At 55.4% G+C, this 19,007-nt stretch overlaps 2 protein-coding genes across 3 annotated transcripts in view; one reads left to right on the top strand and one right to left on the bottom strand.

Moving 5' to 3' along the window:
- The window catches only part of LOC142046877 (fibroblast growth factor 17-like), a 3,751-nt gene extending 2,100 nt beyond the window's left edge, over positions 1-1,651 (top strand). Inside the window, 1 exon segment of the mRNA XM_075066229.1 lies at positions 1,082-1,651. Within this exon segment, the coding sequence (XP_074922330.1) occupies positions 1,082-1,342 (261 nt within the window). The 3' untranslated portion in view covers positions 1,343-1,651.
- An 11,218-nt stretch (positions 1,652-12,869) lies between these two features.
- TTC31 (tetratricopeptide repeat domain 31) overlaps positions 12,870-19,007 on the bottom strand; it is a 238,861-nt gene continuing 232,723 nt past the window's right edge. The window contains exon 20 of one of the 2 annotated variants that reach the window (XR_012656016.1): positions 12,870-13,046. The gene's annotated coding sequence lies outside the window, so the exon portion shown is untranslated. The remainder of the gene's footprint in view (positions 13,047-19,007) is intronic. The other variant, XR_012656017.1, reaches the window with a different exon arrangement.

Raw genomic sequence — 19,007 nt, 5'->3', positions numbered from 1 at the left:
GAGCGCAGGCGGGGTCTGAGGAGGCGATGACGGCCGGGCACAGGAACGGTGGGTCTGGCCACGCGCACAGGTGGGGGAACGATCCACAGAGCACCTAGTCAGGCCTACAGCGCAGGCCCAGAGGCCCTGCAATGCTGTCAATTCGTGGAACCCCCCCAGACAGGCGCCGCAAGCGGCAGGCCCCCTACCACGGCGAGTCGGGTTACTTCCTGGCGGCTCCCATGCCCGTTGACTTGTGGCTAGGCCCCCTCACGACCGGAGGGGCGGCTAGTTGTCTCATGTGCTCGTCACGGATAGCCAGACTGGGCCCCACCAGCACTGACGTGACGAGGGAAAAGGCAACCGGGGCAGCGGTGATCTGGGGAGCTCACTGGAGATTGAGGCAGTTGTGCCTCCGGAGAGGGCAGCACCTGTCAAAAACACGTTTGGTTTTAACTCCTCTGTGCTGCATGTAGGCACATTGCTGTCTTTTGGCTGCATGCGAAGAGGACTATTAGGGTCAGCCCTCATACTTGCCCAACACTTTCCCCTCCTGCCATGCCAGACAGTACGCTCCGGGTGTCCCTTGATTGCGAATGCTTCCCAAGCTCGCCTCCACAGCACACGGGCAAGGACCAGGCGGAGAGTTAGATGACTGAGATGGGGGCGGGGGGAGCAGAGATGATAGCCTGCGAGCCCCAGCCTGGCCAAATCCAGGTCAAAACTAGCTAGGATTGTGGAGGGCTGCGGTCAGATGGAGGGCACCGGCAATGCTGCAGCCCAGGGCTGGCGAGCAGGGCTGCAGGTCGGGAGTGAGGGCACCGGCAGAGCTGGGGGGGCCTGGGCTAGCAGGGGTTGTGGTCAGAAGTGAGGGGACGGCGAGCGGGGCAGGGCTGGTTCAGGAGTGAGGGGCACTGGCAGAGCTGGGCCGCCAGGTTGGCCTGTAAGCGCGGTCAGGAGTGAGGGCCACGCGCCTGTGCTCCCTGCCCCCTTCCTGTGTCCCACATCCCCTCACCCCCAATCCCACCTGCATCTCACATCCCTGCCGTTCTGCATCCTCACGGCCCCCCCATGCCTGCCTGAGTCTCTCTCTTTCCCCCAGCTGGACGGGCAGAGCCAGGGCTGCGTCTTCGTAGAAGAAGTCCTGGAGAACAACTACACGGCCTTCCTGTCGGCCCGGCACCGGGGCTGGTACCTGGGTTTCACCCGCCAGGGGCGGGCACAGCGGGGGCCAAGCACCCACTGGACCCAGCGCGAAGGGCACTTCATGAAGAGGCCCCCCAAGGGCACCGGGGGCGAGGGGCAGAGCCCATTCCGCTTCACCGCCCTCACCCCGTGGACTAAGCAGGCCCCGGGGCCCTAGAGGCAGGGGCCCGTGCCCAGCCAGTGCCCCCAGGCCGTGCCCAGCTCAGCACGGCGAGGAGATGGGCTCCCAGCATGCAGTTCTGCTTCAGCCACGCCATGGGGGGGGACACAGGTGGTGCCCCACATGTCGGGAAGCGAAGCGGTGCATGCTGGGAATGCTGGTCCCATGGGCCGGACACGGGAGAAGGAGTGTGTGTGGTCCCACAGCGCAGGGCATGGGTTGGGTAGTGCTGCCCCACAGCCCGTGGCGGGGGGGGGTCACCCCACATGCCGCACAGGGGGCCAGGCGGTGCCCCACAGCCCGTGACAGGGGTCACCCCACACACCGCACAGGGGCCAGGCCCTGCCCCACAACCCGTGGCAGGCGGGTCACCCCACATGCCGCACAGGGGGCCGGGCCCTGCCCCACAGCCATGGCATGTGGGGTCACCCCAAATGCCGCACATGGGCTGCCTCACAGAAGGGCTGGTTTCGTCCTGCCGGAGGGGCAGGCACAGGGCACCAGGCTGCTGTTAATTATTGTTACTAGGACTAGTTGGTGGGGTTAATTTAATTAAATATTGCCGTGCTTAGCATGGGTGTCGGGCCTGGGCATCTGCTTCTCTCCCCTTGCGTCTGCTGCACCTGGGGAGGGGCTGGGCTGGCCTAGGGGCCAGCTGGGCATGGCCCATGCCCACAGAGCTCGCTAGGCCAGCCGGGGGCAGTGGGGAGGATGGAAGGGGTGGGAATCGGGGAGGTTTGCCTGGTGGGGGTAAGTATTGCTGAGTGGGGAGGGGAGAGGCTGGAGGAGTGGGGGGGCAGGGGAGTTATGGGTGGGGTGTGGCAGGGAAGGGCAGATTTGCTGGGTTGGGAGGGGAATGTGGGTTGGGGGATGGCAGGTATTGCGGGGTGGGGAGGGGCATCCCCTGCTCTCTGGGCACACCCAATAGTGTGTCCTGCCTGTTTGTCCTGCTCCCCACAGCGGGGCAGGGGTCCCACTGGACAAGCCGTGGGGGGAGGGCGGAGCAGCCCCTGGCCTGGGCAGCGCGAGTCCCCAGAGTGTCCCAGCGGGGCCATGGGCGGCCTGGTCCCTCGAGGGGCCCTCGCCACTGGCCTGCGCCAGAGCAGTAGCCGCCATCTGCCCTGCCCGCCTGGGGCCAAGGAGGGGGGCAGGCACCCAGGCCTGCCAAGTGCCAGGGGGCTTCTTGGCATGAGCCCTGGCGCCCTCCTCGGGAGTGGGCCTGGCACCAGGCCGGGGCCTGCAGCACTCACTCAGCATTAATTGATCCTAACGAGCTGGAATGTTTGCCCGGCTGCCGTGGCGCAGACGCACGGCTGGTGTCCTGGGAGCTGCTCAGCCGGCCTGGGGGTCGCAGGGCAGCTCCCCCCCCACCCCTGCACACCCAGTACTCCCAGGCCAGGCCAGCCTGCTGCCGGGGCCAGGGCGGGCCATGCCCTTCTGCCAGTGAGCCCGCACTGACCCGGCCCTGTAACGCGTGCAGGGTTCTCCACGCAGCCTGGCACTGCAGCCTGGGCACGGGGAGCTGCCCAGCACTGAACCCCACGTCACCGCTGCTGCCAAGCATGTGGGGAGGGATCTGGGGGGTGGGGGGGAGCCACGATGTGGGAATTATGTATGCTGTTTGTATGAAGCCTGTGTGTGCCTCAGTTTCCAGCATGAGCGGCAGCCTCGGTGTGGGGACGGGGTGTGACGATGCGGTTCTGGCAGGGCCCAACTGAGAGTGCCAGTTCAGGCCCAATTGCTCAAACAGGGCAGTCACAGCCCAAGGCTGGGGTTTTTCCACCTCTAAGGCAAACCAAACCAGCCAGACAAAAAGGACTTTGGTTTCACCCCACTGGCTAACCACAAGTCACACACACAACTTCCTTAGACACTCCAGTCTCCCAGTATCACCACCAGTCCCACTCATCGTGGGGATGAACGGTTATGAAAACCAGCACCCCAGTAAAAGAAAAAGGTTCTCTCGATCCCAAAGGACCAAGCCCCAGACCCAGGTCAACAGACAAATCAGATCTTACCCACAAATCACGCTGTTGCCAATCCTCTAGAATCTAAAATCTAAAGGTTTATTCATAAAAGAAAAAAGGTAGAGATGAGAGCTAGAATTGGTTAAATGGAATCAATTCCATACAGTAATGGCAAAGTCTTGGTTCAGGCTTGTAGCAGTGATGGAGTAAACTGCAGGTTCAACTCGAGTCTCTGGAGTACATCCCCCGCTGGGATGGGTCATTCAGAGCTTCAGTTTGTAGCAAAGTCCCTCCAGAGGTAAGAAGCAGGATTGAAGACCAGATGGAGATGAGGCATCAGCCTTTTATAGTCTTTTCCAGGTGTAAGAACCCCTTTGTCCCTACCGTGGAAAATTACAGCAAAATGGAGTCTGGAGTCACATGGGTTTTGCAGCAAGTCCCTGCACTTTGCTGAGTTACAAGGCGTATCTGCCTCCTCTCAATGGGTCAGTTGTGTAGCTGATGGTCTTTAATGGGCCATCAAGCAGGCTAGGCAGAGCTAACACCCACTTGTCTGGGGTGTCACTCAGAACTGCAGCACCAATTTGAAATACAGACAGCATACAGCCAATACTCATAACTTCAACTACAAAATGATACAGACATACAGACAGCATAATTATAACCAGCAACCCATAACCTGGTCTTAGACACCTTATATGACCCCCTTTACATAGATTTGATGCCACTACAGGACCTGCATCTGACATGCATCTGACAAAGAGGGTATTCACCACGAAAGCTCATGCTCCAAAACATCTGTTAGTCTATAAGGTGCCACAGGATTCTTTGCTGCTTTTACAGGACCTTGGCTGCAACCATGTTCTATATGATCTCAGATTATATCAATAATGTCATGGGGGGGCAGCCTGTGCTGCAGGGGCCAGCTGGAGTGAGCAGCTCCCGGCAGCTGGGCCTTAGCTCTCGGTTCAGTGGAGTTGAGATAACAGGGCTGATTCAACCACTGAGCCTTTAACACCAGCCGCTGAGCACTGTGGCCCCCACACCAGCTCGAGGCAAAGGCCGGGGGCTGCTGAGGGCTCCAGTGCCCAGCTGAACTGGGACAGAGCAAGCTCTGAGGGACGGGGCTGGGGGCTCTGGGCTGACCAGGCCTGGCTAGGCTGGCTCCAGTTGCCCAATAACCCCACCTGGCTGCGCCCCCTGCCCGTGCTAAGCGAGGGGCATTCACCCTGCAGAGCGAGCCAGGCTCCCCCGGCATCTGGCTCCATGAGACTCATGGTAGGGCAGGGGGCTGTAGGCCCAGGGGCCACGTCTAAAGTGTCACAGAGTGTGGGGGAGTCAGGGCCCTGCACCCCCGGCCTCCTGCGATTCCCCCTGACTCTCAGCCAGCCAGTACCACAGAAGGTTTATTTAGATGACAGGGACACAGTCCAAGACAGGTCTTGCCGGTACAGACAACAGGACACCTCAGTCAGGTCCATCTTGAGGGACAGGGGAAGCCAGAGCCTGTCTGGCCTCCCCTCCATTTCCCCAGCCAGCTCCAAACTGAAACTCTCCAGCCCCTCCTCTGCCTTCCTCCCATCCCAGGCCAGGAGGTCACCTCATCTCTTTGTTCTCAAAACCTTCAGTTGGCACCTTGCAGGAGAGGGGCCCAGGCCATCAGTTGCCAGCAGACAGGGTGTCGGCCATTCTCTGTGCAGACACCATCACACCTGCCTCCTAGGGCTCTGCGACAATCACACCGCCTGATCCCACCACCTAGATACCTAAGAACGGTGTAGGGGAAACTGAGGCACCCACACACTATTCAGAGAAAACACTGAGACCATCCCCACTTCGTCACAGTGGGGGAGAGCGAACGACGGGGGGGAATAGAGTGAGTGGGGGGCGAGGGCTCAGAAAAGAGGTGGAGTGGAGGCGGGGCGGGGAAGGGGTGTTCAGGTTTGTGCAATTAGAAAGTTGGCTGCCCTACCTGGCCATGAGAAGCGACCAAATAGCGAGAAGTGTCACATGGGGCGGAAGGGCACAAGCTGGCATCTGTTACCAAGGGGCTCTCTGCCAGTGGGAGCGGCTCCTGGGGCACTGATCCCAGCTCTCTGCCCTGNGGGCAGTGTGTGGGTGGGGCTTGGCTTGTGGGCAGGGCTTGGTGGGCAGTGTGTGGGTGGGGCTAGGCTTGTGGGCAGGGCTTGGTGGGCAGTGTGTGGGCGGGGCTAGGCTTGTGGGCGGGGCTTGGTTTCCAGGCCCCACCCTGGTGTGCCAGGGTTGCTGGAGGGCTCTGCAGGGGGGAGCAGCATGTGCAGGGACGAAGCTGGGAGAGGCTGGGCTGCCAGCGCCTGCGGCTGACCCTGTGCCGGCGCTCCAGGCCCCAGTTCCCAGAGCCTGGGGGTCACTGCACAGCCCCAGTTCTGCTCTGCTGATGTGAGTGGGGTCTGTGTGAACGCTCCCTGGCTGGCTTACCTGTTCCTCCCCTGGTCACACAGAAAGCTGAACAGTCTGTTAGGAGCCTCTGCTATTTTAAGAGCGTAAACAGAGCTGAAATAAGGTGTGGTGGGACCCTGCTGAGAGCTCACAGTCACTGCGAGACTGGCCAGCAGAGCTCACAGCCGAGAGGCCACGGCAGCGGTGAGCAGGCAGCTTGGGACCGCGGCTGGCAGGGCAGGACGGCCAGAGCAAGGCTGGAGCCTTTTTCCCTGCATGGGCGGTGACCTCTGAGCCTGGGTTGGGTCGCTGCAGGAGGGGGCCGTATCTGCTGCCAAAAAGCGACGATGTCTGGTAGAGGCCCAGCATTAGATGTGATTCGCACCCTGCAGCTCGCTAACCCTGGGGTCGGTGGGAAGGGGGGCCTGGTGGCCCTCGAGCACCTTTGGGAGTGTAGGGGGCTCTGGGGACAGCTACTGTAAGGTCCTTAGTTCCCAACAACGGAGGGGGAGAAGGTTTCCGCCTGTACCCAGGAGCTGGAGAGGCTGCTTCAGAGAGCTGTCCAGCCGGTAGCTGTGTTCGTCTGTATCCACAAAAAGAACAGGCATCCTTGTGGCACCTCAGAGACTAACACATTCATTGGGGCGTAAGCTTCCATGGGCTAGAACCAGTGACTGCTGAGCAGATGGAGCAGACCGAACTGGCTCAGATTGTAAGAGGAACTCAGTGTCAGAGCCCGATTCTACTTCGTGTCCGGCTCAGAGACCGGCAGGAACGTGGCCTGAGTTACTCCCAGCTGATCAGAGAGGGAGGCTGCCAGTGAGCTCTGGGAAGCCCAATCGTCTGAGCCAGCCAGCACAGCCCCCCGACGGTGAGCGCCAGAGCAGAACCCCCCCACCCTGCCCAACAGGCGGGGGCCCTGACAGAACAGCTGAGCTGCAAAGCACCATTGGCTGCCAGGCCTCTGGCTGCGGCGAGGGTGAATTCAGCATTTCGAGCCCCGCCAGGGCAAAGGGGAAGGACAATTCTTCTGCTCCTGACGTGCTCAGGATGGACACGGCGCTGCCAAGTGCGTCATGAAGAAAATCCCTCCTCAGGGTATGGAAAGCTGAGAACCAGCTGAGAGGGGCTGGGGGTCCCTGTAGGGGGTGGTTCCCTGCTCCAGCCCTGCCAGGGTTCAATCCAGCCCAGGCTGAGGGGGAAGCAGGCTCAGGTGGGGCTGGCCCTATAGGAGAGGCTGGGAGCCAGGCACTCGAGCAGAGAGTCTGTCTCTGGGTGCCGGGAGAGAAGGGCCTGGCTGCAGGGAGGGTAACCAGGTACTTGGAGCGGAGCAGGGCTGGGATAAGGCCCAGGGAGCTGGGAGCTCCGGCCTAGGAAAGCCCCAGGCTGATTAGGCACTGGATTGCAGGGGCAGCCTGCGGTGGCCAGAGGCAGCAGGTCCAAACCCCTTTGCCTGTGATGAGTGGCTGATACTGCAGCCTGCCCCAGGGAATGCGGGGCAGATAGAGACTGGGCAGTGGCCAAGACTGAGGCGAGGTGGGGATAGTGGGTGGGGGTTCCCCTGGGAGGGGGAGACCCAGACTGAGGGGTTACTGCCGGGGGAGCACCCCAGACAACAGGGCACTGGGTCCGGGAGGGGCACGGGGGCCAAGCGGCAGTGGGACACCGGCCTGCAGAGGGCGCTCCAGTGGCTGGAGAGTTAATTCCCAGAGCTGACCGGCAGGAGGCGCCACAGGGGTGAGTCCTGCACGTTTTCAGGCCCGCAGGATTTGAAGGCTCCCCTAGAAGAGACTCCAGCTGGGATTCCCGCAGGACTGATAGGGCCTTGAGCAGAGGTCACGGGGAGGATTGAAGGGTGGAGTGTAAAGCCGAGCTTGACACGGGATCTCAGGTGACTGTCATACTTCAGTCATTGTGCCAGTGGATGCTCAGGCACCTTGGTCTGTGAAGCCCCCACTAAGGGTGGGTCATAGTGCACCTGGAATTCCCAGAGGAGGTCGCTGGGGTAAAGGAAGAGGTAGACACAGCTGCCTTAATATGCCCTGACCCAAAAGGGACCTCTGATGTGTCTGTGCTGATAGGGACCAACTCCAGTCCCTTCGAGGTGCTCACAGATCACTGCAGACGACGGGCTGGGGACCAATCCCTGAACACCCTGATGATCCAGATGCTTTGTGCTGAAGCCTATAGGACAGGGGTCCCCAACGCGGTGCCTGCAGGTGCCATGGCACCCATGGGGGCATCTTAATGCACCTGCGTCCTGGCCAGCAGCCAAACATCCCCCGAAATGCTGCCGAAATTTGGCAGCATTTTGGAGGTGATGCCTCTGGATGACGCTGCTTGCCGCCGACAAGCGACGTCATCCAGAAGCATTGTCACCAAAATTCGGCAGCATTTCGGCAGATGCTCAACCACCGCCATGGTCCGTCGTCTGGTGCCCACCAGACGAAAAAGGTTGGGGACCACTGCTCTAGGAAAATGGAGAGGGCTAAAAGGGAGACATCTGAGTTACCAATGGGAGCAGTGAGGTATGTGGGCACGATCCCCTTAGTAGTGCCTGCAAGGATGAAGCGAGAAGTGCTTGTCATGAGCACCTGGCTGAAAGGCAGTAGAGGGGCATTGGCAATGGTAGAGCAGCCAGCTGAGGGAGTGCCGGTCCCCAGTGGAGTCGTAACCCTGCCCACTGGAGCCAGGAAAAGGGGATTATACTGATTGCTAATGAAACAAGCCGTGACATGGTTGTGAAGCAAGGGCAGAAGGTAGCAGACCTGAATCCATCGTCAGACCCCCCATGTGAAACTCAAGTTCCGGCGATAGATCCCGCAAAGTTTGACTTCGGAGACTCGCCGTTGTTCAAGGAGTGGAAGGATTGCCTTAGGGAGACACTTTGTGAAAGATCCAGGATCTTCTCACTGCATGAGTGGGATGTGGGATGTGCAAAAGGAACAGAGCACAACATCAGACTACAAGACTCCCAACCCTTCAGGGAGACTGTGACACCCCAACGCCCCAATAGTTACCAGTCATGTAATTAGGACATGTTTTGTACAAAGTTTGCCATGTGAGGTATTGTGACGGTGCTGCCCGTGGGAGCCAGCTGAGATCACTCAATCAGGGTGAACTGCAAACAAAATGGGGCAGACAAACCCCAAACGCTGGTGGTTATTCCACTGCTTAGATTTACCAACCAGCACAAAACAGCTTCTATAGTACCTCACTGGTTACTTAGAAGTCCAAACAACGCAGTTCCCTTCCAGCACCCAGCCTCAGGCCTCCGTCCAGACACACCTGTCAAACATATGATGATGATTCCTGAAAATCTTACTTCATCATATAAAAGAAAAGGTTCTTCCAATCCCAAAGGATCAGCCGCATAACCCAAAAAGGTCAATTATAAACTAGATTCTTTACCGCACAAACATGTTACAGCCAAATTCTTATTAAACTAAGCTAAAATTTATTTAGAAACAGAAAGAGAGAGAGTGTTGGTTAAAAGAATCCATATACATACAGACTTGAATTAATTCTTGAGGTTCAGATACAACAGTAAAGTGAGCTTGTAAAGTAGCCAAAAGTCCTTTCAGAAAAAGTCCATAGGTTATAGTCCAATGTCAATTCAGGGTGGCTCCAGTCAATGACTGGGGATCTCAATCCTTGTGCTTAAGTTTCCCCTTTGAAACCCAAAGGCAGATCTGAGATGAAGCAGGATCGTGTCCCAGGCTCTTATATATTTCCAGCAGCCTTTCGGCCTGAGAAAACAACCAGGCTTAACTCTCTCCCAAACATCCTGCAACAGCAACAGAGTAATTTTATCCATTAAACAGTTCAGATAAGGTTTAGACAACAACCTTCAAAAGAGACACATAGACAATAACACTATTTCACTCAAGTATCATCTTAAATGTTAATATTCCTTTTTTGATCTTTGAATTTTAACTATAGCAATAGACAAGACTTGTTTGCTTACATCACAAGCCCTGAGCAAACACCTCCCCTTCCACCTCTAACAATGCAGACTTGCATTTCAAACTCTGCTCATTTACATATCTTGCTAAGCAGTTCTTAAGGTTTATCCCATGGGTCAGGTCAGTTAATTAACTCTTTCTGGCCCTGTCACCTTTCAATGAGATATTATATTAGACTCATAACGTCACAGGTATCATTCTAAAAGTCTTGGTCTTCTAGACAGTAATATCTCGTGGCATTGTCTGTGCTGTTGTCGTGGGGAAAGTTGTGAAGTTTGGCTTTGTGTGTGTTACTGGAATGTGTTGTTGGGCTGAAAACACCCCCAAGCTGCCTGCCAGGTATGAGGGTAAAAAGGCCAAACAAGGTTAATGGCTCAGTAAGGAGATGCGCACAGGCACCAGGATCACCCCAGGACTGTGTGCAACACAAACCTCTCTGAGACAGCGCCGCACAATGGGCGCTGCCTGACCCAGGCCACAGCAAAGGAGCTTTCCAACAGGTGGGGGGAAGATAAAAAAGATGGCAATGACAGCATGATTGTACCTCGCTCTCCCCACAGCAACACGCCTGGGAACACCTGAGGGACAAGGACTGAACTAGGGGAAGTGCTGGGCCCAGGCTAAGGGATTTCTAGCCTGTGTAAGAGAACCTGGGAAAGCCAAGGCAGCTTGGGCCTTAAGGATCTGCCAACCTATGAGTCAGAGTGAGACTCTGCTAATTCATATCCAAGTTCTCCAGCGTGTTAAGCTCAGTTTGTGGTTTTGTTTACTAAGGAAATCTGCTTTGTTTGCTATCACTTATAACCACTTAACGTCTATCTTTTGTAGTTAATAAACTTGGTTTGGTTTTTGTCTAAAACCAGTGTGTGGAAATCGTACTTGGGGCAGAAGCCTGTTGTAGAACTTCCTCCACATTGAGGAAGGGGGCGGATTTCATGAGCTCATGCTGTACCGTTCTCCGTGCAGCACAAGATGGTGTGATTTTGGATTTACTCTTCAAATGGGGGTGCACTTGTGTAACTGGGCAGTTCCTTAGCTAAGCCTCCCCAGGCAGAGCTGATCTCAGCGTGTGTGTGAAGCAGCAGCTGGGTGTGTCCCTACCTGAGTGAATGCTGGTGAATGTCAAGCTTGGAGAGCTTAGCAATTTGTCACAGCAGCAGAGTGCGAGAGGGATCCCAGGCTGGTGGGTCAGGCGGGCCCAGTGGTGCTCCAGTTCCAGGCGGCACCCCGAGGGGGGAACCCGTCACAGAGATCTAGGAAGTTGCACTCTAAGAGATGGAAGACGTGTGACATCATCTTCAGGAGCTGATTGCAAATGGCATCATGGCAGGGTCCTGCAGCCCATACACCTCACCCTAGCCAGTCCCTGAGCCCCCGGGCCTGGCAGGGAGGGGCCTGGCACGGGCCGCTGGGCCAAGCCTTTCTTCCCACCCAGTTCTTCCCTGGACCCTCAGGGGGAAGGCAGCCGGCGCAGCAGCCAGAGGGTGTCTCAGCCAGGGTGGGCTGGCCAGTGGGGCGCTCTGTGCTGGGCTGCCCCAGAGCTTGGAGGGAGGTGTGCAAGCCCTGGCCCTGGTTTGGGGGGCTCAGTCCAGGCACAGGGCCTGTGTGTGAGTCTCGGGCCAGTGACGTGTCACAGAGCCCCAGAATCGGTGCCATGGCCAGCTTCTAAACAGTCCCTTGGGGGAACCCTCCAGTGGGGCAGCCCCAAGGGCCTCACGTGCCCGCTGAGGCTGGCGTTGCAGCCTCCTGCATCACCCGTGCTCTGCCCGGTGAGCCCCACAGAGCCAGGCCCAGGGGGGCCAGCCCCGGCCATGGTTTGCTGGTCATCGGGGCGCGGCTCTGGCAGCTCTTAGCATAGCCCAGAGATGAAAAGGGGGGGATCTGGTGGCCCTAGGGGGATGGGGGAGGGGCCATCATCCCATTGCTTCCCCTGCTCCCTGGGACCCTGATGTTGCCAGGCCAGGGACCCCCCACGGGCCTCATTCCCATGTGGCTCCGCCAACTGCTCCCCTCGCCCCTGGGACATGGTGACAGCCTGGCCCCAGAGCTGGCTTTGTGGTCCATGTCAGCCTGGCCTGGCCCTGCCCTCCTGGGGCGCTGGCGAGCTCCCCACGCTGGAGCCCCGCCCATGGTCTTGTAGTGACCCCCCATGAGGCAGGTCACCTGTGGCACTGAGATCGGGGGGGACCCTGCCCTTATTGTACTTAAAGTGCAGCACAGGATCTTTTCGGGGGGGGATAAGGCAGAATGCCACATTTATTAGTAATCCAGGTATTCATATGCAGATGATACAGTGTTAATGGATACCTGGATTACTAATAAATGTGATGTTTTGCCTTATTCTCCCTGAAAAGATCCTGTGCAGCACTTTAAGTACGACATTTTGGTGGTGAATTGGAAAAGGGGGGAAAGGTGCCATGAAACAAACTTTGATACTGAGTAATGGAAAAGTATTGAGAAGTATGGAAAGTGATCACAAATCTTGAAAAGTGCCAATAAGTAATCGATTATTAAGGTATGCACACCCCCTGTGCTGGAAGCCTGGGGAAAGAGAGCAGGAGAAGTAGCTTTTTCGCTCCCCCGGTCCATAGAGTCACCGGCATTAGAAAGTAGGGAGGAGAAGTAGCTTTCTCACTCCAGGACAAGAGGTAATGGTTGTCAAGGAGTCCCCGGGCGATGCTCTGGAACTGCTCCCCACCAAGCCAGTCAGGACTTTGGGGAGCCTCCTCTCCCTAGGAGCAGACTTGTTCAGGGCAAGAAGCTCACACGTCTTCACCTTCTGGGTCTCTCCTTGGAGCATTCAGCATCCTCTGCCCCTCCATGCGCTTCCCACAGCAAGGCCACCCAGGTGGGGTCCTGGGGAAGCCACAGGGTCCTGCACCCCCACTTTGCAGTCAGATGCGACTCTCAGCCAGCCAGTTTACAGAGGTTTATTCGATGACAGGAACAGGGTCTAAAACAGAGCTTATGTAGATACAGCGAACTCATACCCTCGGCGGGTCCATTCTGGGGGCTAGTGAGCCAGACCCCACGTCTGCACTTCACTCCTCGTCCCAGCAAGCTCCAGACTAACAACCCCTCCAGCCCCTTCTCGCTCAGCCCCGTTTCCGGGCCAGGAGGTCCTGAATCTACTTTGTCTCCAACACCTTCAGTTGGCACCTTTGCAGAGGAGGGGCCCAGGCCATCAGTTGCCAGGAGACAGAGTGTCAGGCATTCAGGTGCACTGGCCCTTTGCTCTGCAGCAATCACACACCCTTATCCCACCACCTAGATATTAAGAACTGCCTAGGGGACACTGAGGCACCAACACAGTATTCAGAGCAACATTAAGAACATTCCCAGTTCGTCACACTGGTAGACAAGAGTAAGGAGAAGCATTGCCATTTTAGTCCCAACAGGAGGTTGGGTTTACTACAAAATGGTTAAAGCTAAACAGTCTTTTAAGAAGGCTCCCAGAGAAGAGACTGGGAAATTGGTGTTTGTAAAAGATGTTACCCCTTTTGAGCAAATCTTGCAAAAATTCAGACACAGCCCTTGGTCTTATCAAGTGCCAGCTGATGTCCAGACAATTTCAAACCTAGAAGATAAATTGGCCAGATATATATTGACATATAAACCCTCAACTCAAATGAAAAAGGAAGCAGCTGCAGTTTGGCTTGTCTGAAAAACCTGTAATGAGCTATTCCTTCAACTGGCTGAGTGTAACAATGAAAAGAAGAAACGGCACCAAGATTTACAAGCCTCTGCTGCAGAAGCAGAGAAATGGAAATGTATGTCCAGTAGTGCCCAAACCCAGCTAGATGCCCTTAAGGAGGGGTACAGAGAGTTAAACCAGCATCTCACCTCTTACAGCAGCAGTAACAGCAGGAGAAGGGACATTTGAGACCCCAGAAGGGGCAAACTTTTGGGATCTCTCTGGAGATTGGGAAGGGGATAATTGGGTAAATTCCTCCTCCCAGGGCCAAAATGTTACAGCAGCAGTAACAACAAGAACAGTCACCACCACCAGGGAGGGTGGTGAGAGTGAAACCGTTAACAGTGCCTGCGTCTGCCTCAGATCTCCAGGCCATGGCTAAGTGGCTGGGGATTTTAAAACAGGAAAATTTTCCTAGATGAAGTATTAATGCCCTTTACTGGGAGAAAGGGAAAATTTAAACTCACAAGAAATGCCCTGCTTAATAAGCATTTGTGAAGCCCCAAGGACCAGACACACTGGCAGAGACCGAGCAGGGTCTGCCATGTGGGAGCCCTGTGCTAATTTGTTTCTAAGCTTCTATCTTTCAGCCTCCGAACCAGAACATCAGGAGAGCTGGTACCAGCTGAAGAGCTACAGAAATACCCTGGTTATAGTGTCATGACAAAGTCTGTGTTGCATGTTCTGTGTTCCACGTTCTGTGTCTGTCTCTGGCGGGTGTCCTGTGCTGGCACTGGGTCCAGATGGAGAGGGGTTTCTACACTAGACAGGGCAAATGTCTTTTCCTCTCTCTACTTCCCTCATCACCAACCAAACTACCAGTCACATCCCCTCTGTCCAAAAGCCTTTGGTCCCCAGTGCAGCAGGTTCATTTTTGTTAGGTTCTCTAATAGTCATTTTGTGGTTAATTTTTGTGATTGATACATGTGTATTGTAAGTTACATTTGCTTGTGTTGTTAATTCCACACTTTCCTCTGTGCTCCCTGGTTCTACTTCCCCAAGCCCTGAAGGGAAGTTCTTGGGCCCCCGTAACCTGTAAGACCTTGGCCCACAATTGCAGGGGCCCGCCTTGCAGGTCCCCAGATACCTCTTGAGAACAACTGCTAGGAACAGGGGATTCTGCAACATTTTTAGCAACTAAATGTTAGTTTAAGTCCAAATCAGCTTAACCTTGCATAACAACTGTGGTCCTCCTACAAAATCTGATTTGTTGTGTGTGCTTAAGAAGGTCCTGACCTCAGTGACTTTTATTGTTTGATGGCTATTGCAGCGTCAAACTTGGGCCTCATTTTGTTTGTCAATGCACCCAATGATTGTGAGGGTTTTGTTGTATTCCCAATGATTAGAATTATAATTGTTTGCATTTGTGTGTAGGTTCTATCTGGTGTTCAGTCAATTGTAATGGGTTGTTATAGTCACCTGGTTACGATTGTTTGGTTTGTTTGCAGCAGATACAGAAGATTTATATGGTGACCACTCAAGAATTGTTCTTGAAAGGTCAAAAGGGGGACAATGTAGATAAATCTCTGATAATTTTCATATGACTTTACATTGTGCCTCTTCATATAACCTTGTAGTGGGTCTGCCCATGGCTGACCGAATCCCACCACTGCCACCATGTCATAGCTTCCTACTCAGACTTGAACCTTAGCGTTCATAAAATGAGAAGCTAGCATGAAACCTCCAAGCTTAATTGCCAGCTTGGATCTGATATCACTGCCACCAGCCAAAAATTCAGTTTGCTCCTCGGTCTCCCAAAACCTTCCCTGGGGCCCCAAGACTCAGAGGCCCTGAGTCTCACAACCAAAGGGAAAAACAACCTCCTCCCCTGTCTCTCTTATTCTATCCCAGCTCCCCTCCCTGGGTTCCTGGGCGAATACTTACTAACTCCTGAATGCAAAACAGAGGCAATTTACCTCCCCCCCTCCTCTTCCCCTGAGGTTGCACAGATTCACCCTCCTTAAATACACAAGAAATTCCTTCCCTTCGTTTCCTTAGCCTACCAGAGAAAAACTCAACAGTCTAAAAAGAAAGCTTCTATATAAAAGAAAGAAAAACACATAAACATGATCTCCTGCATCAAGTGACAATACACAGGCTATTGCTTATAAGAAAATGTTGAATAAACAGCCTTATTAAAAAAGAAATACAAATATTAACATTCCAGCAACTAACACATGTAAATACACAAAAAACAATAAAGCCTATTGTTTGTCTACCTTTGTACTCACAACTTGGAAATGAAGATTAGAAGCTTGAAGTAGAAAGATCCCTTCATAGCCGATGAACAGACAAAAGCACAGACCAAACATTCCCTCCCTGGCTTTTGAAAAAAATCGCGGTTCCTGATGCTCTTGGTCAGTGTGTGGTTTCCCTTGCTAACCCTACAGGTAAAAGAAACATTAACCCTTACTATCTGTTTATGACACCATGGGTATCTCGTCATGGACTTTGTATCAAAGCCTCAGTATAGAAACTTTGCGATTCCCCTGGTATAATGTTCTAGCTCTAATTGAATAATAGATAGAAGAAAATGTCTTTTTCTCAGAGTAGAACAGATCTCCCCTCCGCAATCCCTTAATCGATGCCCTTGAATGAGCAGAGTGTGAATGAGCAAGGGGGGGAAGGCAAGCACCTCCAGACAAGCTGCACCCCCTGAGGAGGGCTGGGAGCCAGCCCCAAGGACAAAAAACCTTCAGGTGGGCCCTTAAAGACGAGCAGAGACACTGATGGCCTTGGGGTTAGAAGCCAGCACCTTCCCTTGGAAACCTCTCTTGCAGCATTGGGGACACCCCCAGAAGAACCAGGACAAAGACCCAATGGACACAGACATAGATTTTGGAGCTGGTACAATTTGCATGAGAGAAGCTTCTATGAAAGGTGGGGGTCTTGCAAAGGACTCAGTCTCATCTTGTCAACATGGAGCATTTGACCGGCTCCACCCCTCCCCCATGAACTCACCTGGTGGACGAACTGAGAATGTTCTTAATGTTGCCTCTGAATACTGTGTGGTCCTCTAGTGTCCCCTAGCAGGTCTTAAGTATCAAGGTGGGGGATAAGGTGTTGATTCTGCAGCAGAGCAAAGGGCCAGGCCACCTAAAAGCCGGGCACTCTGTCTCCTAGCAACTGATGGCCTGGGCCCCCCTCTGCAAAGGTGCCAACTGAAGGTGTTGGAGACAAAGGGATTCAGGACTCCTGGCCGGGAAACGGAACTGAGCGAGAAGGGCTGGAGGGGGTTGTTAGTCTGGAGCTTGCTGGGACGAGGATGCAAGTGCAGACTAGGGTCTGGCTCACTAGCCCCCCAGAAGGACCGGCCCGAGGGCTCTGCGTTCGCTGTATTCTACATAAGCTCTGTTTAACCCTTTCCTGTCATCGAATAAACCTCTGTTTGCTGGGCTAAGAGTCAGTCCGACTGCAAAGTGCGGGTGCAGAACCCGTGGCTTCCCCAGGACCCGCCTGGTGGCTCGCTGTGGGAGCACACGGAGCAGAGGGGTGGGCTGGGAAAGGGAACTCCAAGGAGAGAACCCAGGGAGGTGAGACGTGTGAGCTTCGCCCTGACAAGTCTGCTCCTAGGAGAGGAGGCCTCCCCACAGTCCTGACTGGCTTACGGAGGAGCTATTCCAGAGCATCGCCCGGGGACTCCGTGACCAAACTGGTTGATAGCAGTGGGATATACTACCCCGTGGATGGCGCCTTCCTGCAGTTGACTGTGGAGCATAAACAAAAGAGGGATTAATGAGGACCAGGCGTGCTTGAAGGCTCGAGAGGGACGGTTTCAGGGCGTTAACCTTGGAGTGCGTGACCAGGCAAGAAGGACTGTTTGTAGTAACAGGGTCCCCCTGATGATGGCAGCGAGCAGTCTCAGGGGCGGAGGAGCTTGCCGTTCACCCTGGAGAGAGAAGGATTTTGCATAGCTAGGGTTCCACCTGGGGATTGCAGGAGCAGTCCCAGGGGTGGAGGAGGCTGCAGCTGAACCCTGGCAAAGAGGTGGTGACCCGAGAAGGCTGCACACACGGGTTCTTCCTGAAACCATAGGGGAGCAAGAGCACACAGGCCCTGGTGAGTCCAGGAGCCACTGGGGAATTGTGAGTGATGGCCTATCATCATCTCCTTAACGAAGACATTGTGTTCTGTGCCACAAAGAAGGGTTACGCATGGGAGAAGTTCACCAAGCCAGTTATCGTGCAGTCGGAGGACGAGGAACCGCTCTGAGGAGCAGATTCCTTGGACCCAGATGGGGCTACAAGAGGATCTGGGAGCAGCTGAGCAGCAGCCAGGCATCCCGAGAGTCTGTCCCAACCCAGACAAGGGTCTTCACGATTGGGGGTCCCCATCAGGGGATCGGAGATGGATGGGATTGGAGCAGAGCCGAAAGAGAGCGAGAGGACCATGAAAGGAGAGCAAAGGCCTGAGGAAAAGCTGCGGAGAAGCAGCAGCAGCGGTGGCTGTGATGTGGATGGAGAGACTAGGGGTTGCCCAGGGTCCGTGGCGGAAACACGCCTGCGGGGGCGAGGGCCCTGGACAGAAGAAACTGTGGTCGTGCAGCCCTAGATGCTGAGACTGTGGACCTGAGTGAAGGTCCCTGGGTGAAGCCCCTCGCCCTGCCTATGGCCGGGTATCCCTGTGCAAGACCAGGAGGGGTCGGACTGGCTGGTCATTGGGGTCCGGATATCGGCGGGAGGCCCTGTTGGGCGTGTGACTGTCTCCCCTTGGACAGGATCCAGGCCCTGCTCCTGTAAACTGCCGAGGTTTGAATCTGAAATCCAGGGAACCCATGGCTGGGATGGAAATGGTCAGTGATAAATGCAAAATGACCTGGCTGGCCAGTGGGGAGGGCTCGGCTCAGGATACCTGTACCAGTAACCGCCCCTGGGGCTGCAGGGGAGGAGAGATTGCTCCCCACCCCCCTGCACACCAGAGAGGGCTCACGCTGCTCTATGCTGGACCAGAGCAGAGAGCTCCTATGCCTCCCATTGCGGACAGCCAGGGCAGCTGAGCACGGTGGGGAGCTTGAACCCCAGCTGAGGGGTTGGAACCAGGCAAGGCAGGGTCACTGCCAACCAGGTTGCCTGGTCCAGATGTGTGCTGGGAAATATTTATGAGCAGGGACGGAAGCTACCAGGACAAGCTCAGAGCGGGACCCAGGCCCAGCCAGTGAGAGGAGCTGGCCCACTCCTCCCCAGCAGCTGAATCCCAGGACTAAGCTGCAGCGGGATCCCTCCTAGGAAGAAGTGAGGGAAGTTGCTGGTCACAGCGCTGCAAACCCCCTTGGGAAGGCCTGAGGGACAGAGTCCGCGGGAGAAGGATCCTTCCGGAATGGGCGTCCCCAAGGGGAAGTAGAACTTGGGTGGGCGAATCGGGAGGCAGATGTGCATTGCCCCAGGAATCCACAGGTTCCTTCCCTCTCAAGCTGCTGGATTGGAAGAAGTGATGGGACCGCCTGCGACTGAAAGGAGGATTGGAGGAGACGTGGGAAGACCCTTGGGATCTCTTCCCTGAGGGGGGAGCAATCTCTCCACTCAGGCGTTCCCATTCCAGAGTCACTGGGACAGCCAACCAGATCTCTGGAGAGAAGGTCAAGGACATGCTGGCTTTAGATGGGATCCAGCCGTTTACAG

Source organism: Chelonoidis abingdonii, chromosome 5, assembly GCF_003597395.2.
Source record: "Chelonoidis abingdonii isolate Lonesome George chromosome 5, CheloAbing_2.0, whole genome shotgun sequence".
Lineage (NCBI taxonomy): Eukaryota > Metazoa > Chordata > Testudines > Testudinidae > Chelonoidis > Chelonoidis abingdonii.
This window is presented reverse-complemented; position numbering and strand designations above follow the sequence as displayed.